The following is a 12,125-nucleotide window of genomic DNA, read 5'->3' as shown; positions in this document are numbered from 1 at the left end:
GACGCAAACACACTGCAAATTAAGAAAACGGATGCAGCATCTTGATCAATATACGACACATGCGATGCAAAAAGTATGGCCACGGTCTACGTGCGTTACAAACAGGTGGAGGTTCAGACGCTGCTGACGCTCAAGATGCAACCTCACGTCCACAGCAGGAGCATCTACCTGATCCACCTCTGCATCGGAGTCTGGACCTTGACCAGCATCATCTCCAGTATCCAGGACGACCGGATCTTTGATGAGCGTCTGTTCTGATCCCGGAGCAGCGGCAGCACATCGCTAAGACAATGAACGTAGCACAAAACATGAGTCAGTTATGTTATTCTGTGCGCCCCGCCCACAGTCAGTATTTCATAATTAAGACATACTAAGTCATACTAATGCAGCTTCATCTGCACAACACTTCATGTTTTCCTCTCTTAACTAAAGATGGCCTGCAAATGTTTAGAGTTGGCAGTCATTACTAAGTGTCATGGATAATAAGGTTAATTTCTATATATTCATTATGTTTATTAAAAACAATGAACATGGTTATCACAACCATGTTCATCCTTTACTTTCTGAATTGATACAGTTTAGATAAGACCCCAGTGTTTTATTTTTCTTCTTTGCCATAAGAGACAGAACACGGTCAGCACAGCTGTGTCCTTCAGGCCCATCCGTCCCTAATAAAATGACAGGAAACATAAAAGTATGGCATTATTGTAGAGGAAGTGTTAGTTATGAACCAAGTTTGTATCCTTATTTTCTGTGGATATTCAACTTTGTATTTGAATATGGTTTTGGATTAAACAGTGCACTACCAAGACAATGAATGTACAGTATGGAGTTCTTCCACATTAATGGTATTGCATATATAATTTAATGCATTATGTATTATGTGCAATACTTTGCTTTGATTGTTTGTAAGTTATGAAAACAGGTCTGTACCTGGAGTCAGTGCTGAAGTGATGACTTAGTGTTCAGTCTGGTTGGATTCCAGTTGTGTCTCATGTTGGACATCCTAAAGGAACATTCAACACAAATACACAGATATGTAAAGTCATACATATGTCAGGTTAACTCCTTAACAGAATTTTTTTTACACTTTAAAAATAAAAGTGTATTACTTCAAAGGTCATCAGATCATAATAGCTTCAGTTTCCCACTGCAGCAGCTGCACTAAAGTTATTCATTGTACAATAATCTAATATGACATTAATACTGAAGTAACTTACAATAACGTAGTCAAGTGAAATGAGAAAAATGAAAAAAATGTACCCCCCTCAGAGTATTCATGAGGGAGGAACTTAGTGATTGAGACTAAAAGCGTTTTTTGAACCAGGCTGTCAACAGGTTTAATTCTGCTCTAAAGTGGGGCTTTTTAACATGGGAGTCAATGTGGCCACCCACAGAACTGCAGCTTTTTGCACTTCCGCATTAACATCATCGCTCAGCCCGTGTTTTTCCCGCTGGAGAATAATCTATTTATCCGTCATCAGTGTTCAGAGCAGCCGGAGCAAAGGGGAAGTCAGAGGCTGGTAAGTGTTTGAACAACTTTAATATCATTTTACTGTGGTCGGCTGAGTTCAAATCCTGAGTCTCAGGTTAATGTGACAAAAGGGAAACAATGTAGGAGGTTGACTTTGTTATATTTGAAGAAACACTGAATTAACGTATAGCTGCTCTCATTGGTCGGAGTTTATCCGCCGTTGCTTCAGGACAGACGAACCTTAACTGTCCGCTCGTCCTCCTCACTCCTCCTCTGACCTGCGCTCACTTTACACTTCAACAGTAAACTCTGATCACAAGTTATTAGGACACGTACAGGACTGACGTTTACTCTGTATTTGTTTGATTCGCTTTAGAGTTTATGAGACACATGTTTAAACCTGCGAGACATGACGTGACGTGCACGGTCAGGACATCAGGGTTAAAGTGACCGGAAAGATCCAGAGTCATGATCCGACATCATGATTAATACCTGAAGACATGTGCTCATCAATTCGTGTGAAGAGGGACAGAGACGAATACGCACTCAGGCTCCCGCAGACAGAAGAGTTCCTCCCGCAGATTACGACTTAACGCGGTGTTTTAACTTCATTGTTGCAGAATAAGCGACGCCCCGTTTATCCAGAAACATTCATATGAATTCTGAAGGTTTTTTATAAAGTTGATGAGGATGAAAGGGCGTCAATTTGACAGTTTTTTAGTTATTTTGGTAAATTCATCAGAAAATGTAATTATTGCTGTCTATCTACAATTTTATTTAAATAAATGGAGTTTCAATATACTATGCATTTAGTCAAAGGGTATGTTTACATTTTCTAGGGCAGCCTTGCCTTGTACACATGATCGGAGGAAGTTCTAATTTGTTCTCAGAGTACGAACAAATTTAGGTACGAACTTATGGATTGATTTAAGGCACATAGTTGTGTGTCTGCACTGTTAGTAAATGAGGCTGTGTGTGTGTGTGCGTGTGTGCGTGTGTGTGTGTGTGTTTCAGCTCACAGTCTGTGTCAGCGTCTTTCCTCTCAGACTGAAGATGAGTGGTTATAAGGAAGAAGAGGACAGAGCAGAGTCTCCAGTGTTCAGCTGTGTGTCTCTGAAGAGTGACATGTCCATGGAACCTCCTATACTCTTCAGTAATGAACCTGGACCCTCACACACAAAGTAAAAGACCTGTTATACCTCCAGTGATCCTCATATAATGAACCAGTGAATGATGTGTTCTGAATAAAAACATGTTTGTGTTTGCAGAGGTCAGGACCACAGCCTGAGAGCAGAGTCTCCAGGGTCCAGCTGTGTGTCTCTGAAGAGTGACATGTCCATGGAACCTCCTATACTCTTCAGTAATGAACCTGGACCCTCACACACAAAGTAAGAGACTGTTTCTACTGTGAACTGATCTGAAGAGGATCTAGTTCCCTCTAGTGCAGGGGTTCCCAAAAAGCCTGCGACTCCCAAAATAACGTTGCCAGATACTGGCAGCCCCCACCGACCCTGGATGTGTTATATAATGTTGCGCACAGCCACACACACACGCACTTTTAGGCCTCTGCAAACATGGGCATTACTACAACACAAAAGAACAACAGCCTTACAGCCATGATATTATTTTATAGTAATTTAAGAAATAGAATATAACCAGAATAAAGGGAATCTCCCTGTATAAACAGCAGGGCTGAGTGAGCATATACTGTAAGTATAAAAAAGTTCGCAGGTGATGTATGTGTGCGTCTGTGTGCATAACGAGCAGCAGACACCTTATTGCTGCCATGTGCAAAAACTTTAGGGTTATTTATTTAGCCTACACATTACTTATTTTTCTGAAACTCACTAATGAGATAGGTGGGCAATATGCATGGAGCAGAGCAAGTCCATTCTTGGCTTTATTTTGGAGACGTCGACTCGGAGATCATCTCCACGTTTAGCTGCGCTCTGTATTTATTCTTTATGTACGTCAGGGCTGAGGAAGTCTTTTCGCACAAGTCCGCCAGCCTTGTTCACCAGTCAGGGTCAGTGAGGTGGTGAGCGAGCTGGGATCCATGCTCCATCTGAAATGTGCGCACCTCGTCCCGCAGCTCATACAGGCGGCTCAGCACATTTCCCCGCAAGAGCAAGTCTAATATTGAGTGGACGTGTTTTTATGTAGTTGACCATTTTTCATCTCGCGACCTCCCCTCTGTGTCTCGCGACCCTCCGGCTTTGGGAACCCCTGCTCTAGTGTGGCCCCTACATTAGACACAGCTTCAGTGAAGTTGGTGACTGATCCCTCAGAATCATTCAAAGAGCTCAGACCTCCACCAAGAAACCAACACGCTCCTTATGAAACTGTTACGCCCCCGAAGAGGGAAGATATCAATAAAGACGCTCAGACACGATGCTTTCTCTCAGGCAGCCTCATTGAGAATCATATTATTTCCAGCAGTATTTGCTCTCAATTTCAATATCAACTTTCCGATATAGTTTTCTTTCACTTTTGTTTTACAGGCAAGTAAAAGAGGAAGTATAGTATAATTTCTCACTCTTTCTTAAACATGTCAAATCAGATGTAACAGGTGAATATTTATGAAAATTGTCTATCAATATAAACTTAACCTTAAGAGATCAAACTTAAATGTACAGGTAAGGTGATACATTAAGACATTGGGTAAAACATAAGTAACCATTTGTGTCTTCTATTTGTTATATTCCTTGCTCCTTATCATAGGCAGTTACTTTAGTAATGAACACACAAATGTATTAGTAATTCGTTACACACATAATCATAGCTTCCAAAACACTTAATATTTAGTGTGCAACTTAAGAAAGAACACTAACACAACGACTTAACAAACACATTCCAAAGTTTAAGAGCATAAATACTAATTTCGTACCTGAAAAGGGGAGATAGCAATAAAGACGCTTTCTCTCAGGCAGCTTCATTGAGAATAGTGCGTCATGGCTAAGAGCTCCCCCTTCTGACTCAGCAGGCATGACTAAACAATCACAAGACTCATCTTTCGAAAAAGACTCAATCAGTACATCGTAGATTAACTTCACTGTCGGGAGCGTATCCTTATTCTTTGTAATGAGTTTTGACCTGGTTACCGCGTTTTAAAACATTTGAACCTCTTTCACAAGACTTTTTACATCTAACGTTATTACCCTTTTCTCCCCTATGACTCTTTTTAATCTCCCTGATCTGGTTCACAGACCACAACCTTCCACCAAATTTATCCGTAATCTGTAGTTTTTTATAATCCCACTAACGAACCAACCAAACAGAAACATACAAGCTGACAACAAAACCTCCTTGACAGAAGTAATGACAACCTGTGACTGTGACATTTGACTTAACAGGAAATGTCTTCACAGGGAGAGGAAGAGGAGGCATGTTTCTGAGGAGGAGCAGTCGTCCTGCTGTGCTTCGTGTCAGAACGTCCTGAAGGATCCAGTCTCCACCAGCTGTGGACACTGGTTCTGCAGACAGTGCATCACCTCATACTGGGACCAGTCTGGCTCTTCAGGAGACTCCTCCTGTCCCCAGTGTGGACAAAGATCGATAACAGGAGATGAAGCTCAGACAGCCGGTCAGAGCAGCACTGTACATGTGTCTGCTGATGTCTTCACATCTGACATCAGCAATTTTATTTTGTTCCTTCATACAGCATCAACATTCAACATCGTTATAAAAGCACAAAGTTAAAAAGCTTTTATTTTATGTAGTTTTTCTGTATCTGATGAAAACAATCAGCAGATTCTCAGATTCTCTATCTCTGACATTGTTTCTTGTCTTTCAGCAGATCCTGGTCTGCAGGAGGTTTCAGATGAACATAAGCTAAGTCTGAGGAGGAGATGTGGACATGTGACTGAAGGAAGTGATGAAACAGGAAGTAGAACCCTCCTCAGCAGGATCTACACTGAGCTCTACATCACAGAGGGACAGAGTGAAGAGGTTAATTCTCAACATGAGGTGAGGCAGCTTGAGACGGCTTCCAAGAGGAAGATCCTCCACGACACTCCCATCAAGTGCCACGACATCTTTAAAGCCTCACCTGACCAGCAGAGCAGCATCAGAGTCGTCCTGACCAACGGAGTCGCTGGTGTCGGAAAAACCTTCTCGGTGCAGAAGTTCACTCTGGACTGGGCAGAGGGTTTAGAGAACCAGGATGTGGGTCTGCTGACTGTGCTTTCGTTCAGGGAGCTGAACCTGGTGAAGGACCAGCAGCACAGTCTCCTCACGCTGCTCCGTGTTTTCCATCCAGCGTTACAGAAGCTCACGGCAGAGACGCTCGCTGTCTGTAAACCTTTGTTCATCTTTGACGGCCTGGATGAAAGCAGACCTTCTCTGGACTTCAACCACAGGGAGCTTGTGTCTGAGGTCACACAGAGGTCATCAGTCAACGTGCTGCTGACAAACCTCATCCGGGGGAATCTGCTTCCCTCTGCTCTCGTCTGGATAACCTCCAGACCTGCGGCGGCCAATCAGATCCCTCCTGCATGTGTTGACAGGGTCACAGAAGTACGAGGCTTCACTGACGCCCAGAAGGAGGATTACTTCAGGAGGAGATTCAGTGATGAAAAGCTGTGCAGCAGAATCATCTCCCACATCAAGACGTCCAGGAGCCTCCACATCATGTGTCAAATCCCAGTCTTCTGCTGGATCACTGCTACAGTTCTGGAGCACATGCTGACCACAGACCAGAGAGGAGAGCTGCCCAAGACCCTGACTGACCTGTACTCACACTTCCTGCTGGTTCAGACAAAGAGGAAGAACAACAAGTACGGTGAGGGACATGAGACGACTCCACAGCAGCTGACGGAGGCTGACAGGGACGTTCTCCTGAAGCTGGGGAGGCTGGCGCTTAAACATATGGAGGAAGGAAGCATCATGTTCTACCAAGAAGACCTGGAGCGGTGTGGTCTTAATGTCACAGAGGCCTCAGTGTACTCAGGAGTTTGTACTGAGATCTTCAGAAGAGAGTGTGTGATCTTCCAGAAATCAGTCTACTGCTTTGTTCATCTGAGCGTTCAGGAGTTTCTGGCTGCAGTCTACATGTTCCACTGTTACACCAAGAGGAACACAAAAGAACTTAACAACTTCTTGGGAACATATAGGAACACAAGGAGTACCTTCTTCCTTGATGACCTCCTGAAGAGAACCATGGAGAAATCCTTCACCAGTACAAATGGTCATCTGGACCTGTTTGTTCGCTTCCTTCATGGCCTCAGTCTGGAGCCCAACCAGAGAGTCTTAGGAGGCCTGCTGGGTTGGACAAGGAACAATCCAAAGATCATCCAGAGAGTCATCAACAACCTGAAGGAGATGAATACTGATGATATTTCTCCTGACAGAAGCATCAACATCTTCCACTGTCTGACTGAGATGAACGACCACTCAGTTCATGAGCAGATGAAACAGTTCCTGACATCAGAGAACAGATCAGAGGAGGAACTCTCTGAGATCCACTGCTCATCTCTGGCCTATATGCTGCAGATGTCAGAGAAGGTTCTGGATGAGTTGGACCTGAAGAAGTTCAACACATCAGACCAGGGTCGAAGGCTACTGATCCCAGCTGTGAGGAACTGTAGAAAGGCTCGGTGAGTACAGACATGATCAATAACATGTTCAGTCAGTGGAGATGAGTCGTTCTTCCAATACACTCAGTGTTAAATGGTTCTCATTGTTTTGGGAAGCATGGTGTTGCAGTGGTCAACTCTGTTAGTGCAGCCTTTCTGTGAGGAGGAGGTTCTCCTTGTGTCTGCAGGGTTTTCTCTGGGTTCTCCAGCTTCCTCCACAAACCCAAACACATGAAGATCAGAGTTAGGTTGATTGGAGACTCAGTGTCAGCTGAGATTGGCTCAAATCAACTGTGACAGCTAAAGGATATGTGGCTACTCGCGAGAGAGAGAGCGAGAGTAGATACTTAAATGTATGTCTACATATATACACATATTTATACATTTTCATTTTTCTCATAAGATCAATTAAATCAGATGTGAAGAGTGAAATCCAATGTGATCATTGTGTGGTAGTTTGAGTTTGATCTTGACCACTCGAATCTAATGAGATCATCTGTTTGTCTACATTTTTTTTAATTACAGACTCGGTGGTTGTCGACTCTCAGAGACTCACTGTGAAGTCGTGGCCTCAGCTCTGAAGTCAGACCCCTCACATCTGAGAGAACTGGATCTGAGAGGAAACAAGCTGCAGGATTCAGGAGTGAAGCTGCTGTGTTCTAGACTGGAGAGTCCAAACTGTCAACTGGAGACTCTGAGGTCCTTAAATCCTTGTTCAATTTTAAAACTTTCTTTCTTATCTTGTCATTATTTATATAAATTGTCACAGTTCCGCTCTGCTCACTGTCCCTTAGTCAACTGTCTCACCCAGCCTGTCAGTCACGTCCACCTCATCAACTCCATTCACCTGCACTCACCTGCTCCTGATCACTGAGAAAGTGTCAGTAAATAACATGTGGACTGAGGCCGAGCACTCGTCCTCCTTAGGTTTTCAAAATAAAACACATTCATATTGAAACACGTTGGACAGTTGATAGATATGGAAACAAACAGAAAGTCACTGTCAGGAGCCATCTTTACTTTAAACATTGTTCAATTACACAAACCTGCTCAGTGACCAAACATACAGAGAAGAAGGTGATGAATGAAACAATGGTCCAACATGTCTGATCTGATATTTATCTTCAGGTCAAGACTGGACTGAGGTCAGCAGCATGTTGAGAGTCTGTGTTGACATGATGACCATAACAACAAGAGGACACATTCAAATATTCATATTTCTTTATCCAGGTTGTATCACTGCAGTCTGTCAGAGATCAGCTGTTCTTCTCTGGCTTCAGCTCTGAGCTCAAACTCCTCTCATCTGAGAGAACTGGATCTGAGTTTAAACAAGCTGCAGGACTCAGGAGTTAAGAAGCTGTGTGGTTTTCTACAGTGTCCAACCTGTCTACTGGAGACTCTGAGGTCAGATATCATGTTTTAATGTTTAAGGTTAAGTGTGTAGAATTTAGGGACATATAGTGGTGAAGTTTCATGTTGCAGTTGAACACCCCCCACCTCACCCTCCCCTTCCAAACACGAAAGAGAACCTATTGTAGCTTCAGTTGTCATAGAAATTCAAAAGGTTTAGTATGTCCAGTCTGGACTACTGTAAAAAAACACGGCTGCTTCTGTAGAGATGTGAAGTATTTATATATAAAGTATGTACATCTAAAGTATATAAATATAGAGTATGTAAATATAAAGTATGTAAATATAAAAGGCTCATTCTAAAGTAAAGAAAACAACAATTTGTACATTTAGATGAAACAGGAGAAAACATCTCCAGGATTATTTTATATTCAGTTTCTAACAATGGATCCTTTCACCTGAATCTTCCACACTGGAGCTTCCAGGTCAAAGTGCAGAACATGTGTTCCTGACAGTGAACTCTGATACTGAGCTGAGAGATGTTTCTGTGGAAGCTAACCAGGATCTGTCCTGGTGGTCCTGTGGACTGACCACATGACAGCGTGACCATGGTCCTATGGTTACAGGACTTACATGGAGTCCATGCCTTTATCTTTTCACCAATAGATCTCTGTACTGCCCTGTACTTGTGTTACTCAGGCTCCCTGCACAACTTTCAACTGGCAAAAAAAAACTGCTTCTCAGATCAACTCCACTTGAAGAAAACAGGATCATATAACTGCTCTTCTCACACATGAACTGTTGAACATGTTCAGAACAACTTCACTCACACTTCAGGTCGGAAAACAGCGATAGTGATGTTTAGTCAAAGTCCTTTACTTTCACACATGAACTCAGTTTGAATTACAGTTAAGTTGTATTCTTTATTCAGGTTGAAGAGCTGCAGACTGTCAGAGATCAGCTGTTCTTCTCTGGCTTCAGCTCTGAGGTCAAACCCCTCTCATCTGAGAGAACTGGATCTGACTAACAACGACCTGCTGGACTCAGGAGTGAAGGAGCTGTGTGGTTTTCTACAGAGTCCAACTTGTCAACTGGTGACTCTGAGGTCAGTTCATTAACTGACTTTTGTAGATCTCATATCTATAATACAGCATTCATACTCAATTTATCTAATTTAATTCTAATTTAACATAATTATCCTTCATACAAAGCCTGAATTGCTTAATTAACTAATCTGTGACATTTTAAATATTCACCTACTTGTTTAAACACGTGTGAGTTAAGTTCTGGACTTCCTAAACTGATTTGCAGGACAGACCGGGTCCAAATAATCAATTTCTACTGAATCAGGACTCGTTTTTAGTCGTTTATTTTCACACATGAACTCAGTTTAATTTACAGTTAAGTTTTATTCTTTATTCAGGTTGGAGAGCTGCAGTCTGTCAGAGATCAGCTGTTCTTCTCTGGCTTCAGCCCTGAGTTCAAACCCCTCTCATCTGAGAGAACTGGATCTGAGAGGAAATGACCTGCAGGACTCAGGAGTGATGGAGCTGCTTTATCTAAAGCAGATTCCAACTTGTCGACTGGAGACTGTGAGGTCAGTAGATGGTTGGAGTCAGTCCACGCTGCTTTCATCAGTATTTTACTAAACAGTCAGTATCACAATACAAATCAAGGGGTTTGTACTAAGAAGCATGATTTGTGGTTATCAGGTTAATTTCAGGTATAGTTTTTTTAAGTCGGAGATCAACCCGTATAAAAGCTCCGCCCACTGACCACAGTGACTCTACACTGTTGTGTGGTGCACACTCTCCTTAAAGGGAAGGATAAGGGAAATCAACTTCTGGTTGGTAAAGTTGATCTCTAACTCACCCAGAACATCTCAATCTCTCCTGACTCATCCTGTCACCAAAACATCAAATGTCTCTGAGGACACTGAGGTTCCCACCACAGTGTCTTTAGAGACGGTGTGTGTCCTTAGAGACAGTTTGTTCTCCTCTGATTTTTATTATAGAACAGTTTGATCCTCGTTGTGAAATATGAGGCTCTGCTGTCAGTCAAACTGTCGATGTCTGTGACTGGTCATGCACAGTAAACTCCGCCCCTTTTATGTGTACGCTCAGACCTTGTTCAGGAAAACCTGAGTTAACTTAACGAGTTGATAACCAGCGTCATGTGACCACTTAGCCTGACTGTGTTTGTCAGGTCAAGTTGATCTGGATCTCAGAAAGATCTCCTGGCTATGTTGAAGTGTCTTCGTAGTTCAGGCCTCAGTGTTTCCTCAGTGAAGCTGTGAGAGGACAATGAGGACAGACGTCAGGATTGGACAGAAACAAAGAGAGAGAACAGTCGGCCAATCACAGTAGCCAGAAGCTGCTTGTGATCATTTGATTGAGTTGATGTGAAGACAACAGTTGTTGTTGTTTTCTTGTGAACAGGAAATGATGCTGGACCACAGCTGACAGCCTCACCCTGCTGCTCTTTCTACTGGATGTGCTGCATCTGTAAACACTTCTTTTCTCAACAGATTGAGTGATCTTTGTCCAGAGGCTGAAGCAGCAGCAGCTTGTGTGTAGAGCAGCTCTGACTGGGCCTTGTTGCTGGGAGGAAGAGAGGAGACGGAGCTCCAGAAGAATCAGAGGAGGTGCACTGCTCTGAGATCAGCTCCACCGTCACAAAGTGTCCAGTCCACCATCCTCCCTGTGTGTTCCCATTGATGTTTTGCTTACTATTATTAGCCTGCCAATTCAAAAATGCAATACAACGAAATACACACAATTAAACCACCGGACGTGTCCATCACTTTCAGTTGTCCCCTGGAACCACTTCTGTTGTCTTTTTCTGTAATTGCAGAGCGTTTCTGTAATGTGTTGTGTTTTTAAATTGATGAAGATGTTTTCTTGCTTTGCTTGTGTTTTGTCTATTTGGGCATGTGTTTTATTAAGTTGCAGTGCATTGTGCTCTCACTTTGCCTGTGTTTTGTCCACCTGCATGTGTTTTATTAAGTTGCAGTGCATTGTGCCATCAGGGCCACCGTAGTGAGATGAAGCCAGAGCACCTGGAGAAAACAAGGGAGAAAATGTAAACTCCCCACAGAAAGACCCCATCTGAACCAGGATTCAAACCAGTAACCCCCTGGCTGTGAGGCAACATTGCAAACCACCACGCAGCCGCAGAATCTTTCCTCTTGCTACTGATTGTGTTCATTCATGAAGAATCAGTTTATTGAAATGATATAACACCAGGCAGAATATATAAACACTCACATAGTGTTTTTTAGTTTGCCTTTATTATTCTCACCTTTCTCAGTATATCTCTATGTGTGTATAACCACATTCTGTGTATCTGATTGTTTATGTGCTTAAGGTTCCTGGATTCACGTCACAAATTTATTTAGTTCAACACAAAGTTAAACACATTTTAATCACTTCGAGTTAAAAATCAGATTTTTGTTTTTGACAAAAGATCAAAACTCTGGACTTAAAATTTGACGTTTTTATTTCTGTATCAGGTGAAGAGAGTGGTTGCTTTTCTTCTTTTTGACCCACAGGTGGCGCTGTTGTATAACAGTAGATCATCCCAGTCAAAGTCTTTATTTTCAGTCTATGAGTCAAATACATGGATCATTTCCTCTGTGACAAAAACCAGATGTAACATAACAGTAAAATAAAAGTTCTGTTGTTTCTACTTATCTCTGCTTTAATGCACAATAAACATCCTTCCACCGA

The 12,125-nt window shown here is 42.5% G+C and overlaps 1 protein-coding gene across 2 annotated transcripts; it reads left to right on the top strand.

The window, feature by feature from the left end:
- Nucleotides 1-2,748: 2,748 nt before the first annotated feature.
- On the top strand, nucleotides 2,749-12,125 carry LOC133000338 (NACHT, LRR and PYD domains-containing protein 12-like). Of its 2 annotated transcripts, none has more exons than XM_061070245.1 (8): nucleotides 2,749-2,862; nucleotides 4,843-5,057; nucleotides 5,271-7,068; nucleotides 7,573-7,746; nucleotides 8,278-8,451; nucleotides 9,329-9,502; nucleotides 9,821-9,994; nucleotides 10,925-12,125. In XM_061070245.1, the coding sequence occupies exons 1-8, from the start codon at nucleotides 2,807-2,809 to the stop codon at nucleotides 10,971-10,973; spliced, it is 2,814 nt and encodes a 937-aa protein (XP_060926228.1). In that variant the 5' UTR covers nucleotides 2,749-2,806; the 3' UTR covers nucleotides 10,974-12,125. The 2 variants fall into 2 exon arrangements, with proteins under 2 accessions (XP_060926228.1, XP_060926227.1); XM_061070244.1 differs by having other exon boundaries at nucleotides 5,268-7,068.

The sequence above is a fragment of the Limanda limanda genome, chromosome 4 (assembly GCF_963576545.1).
Source record: "Limanda limanda chromosome 4, fLimLim1.1, whole genome shotgun sequence".
Classification (NCBI taxonomy): domain Eukaryota; kingdom Metazoa; phylum Chordata; class Actinopteri; order Pleuronectiformes; family Pleuronectidae; genus Limanda; species Limanda limanda.
Note: the sequence above shows the minus strand (reverse complement) of the source record. Positions and strands in the feature narration are given on the sequence as shown.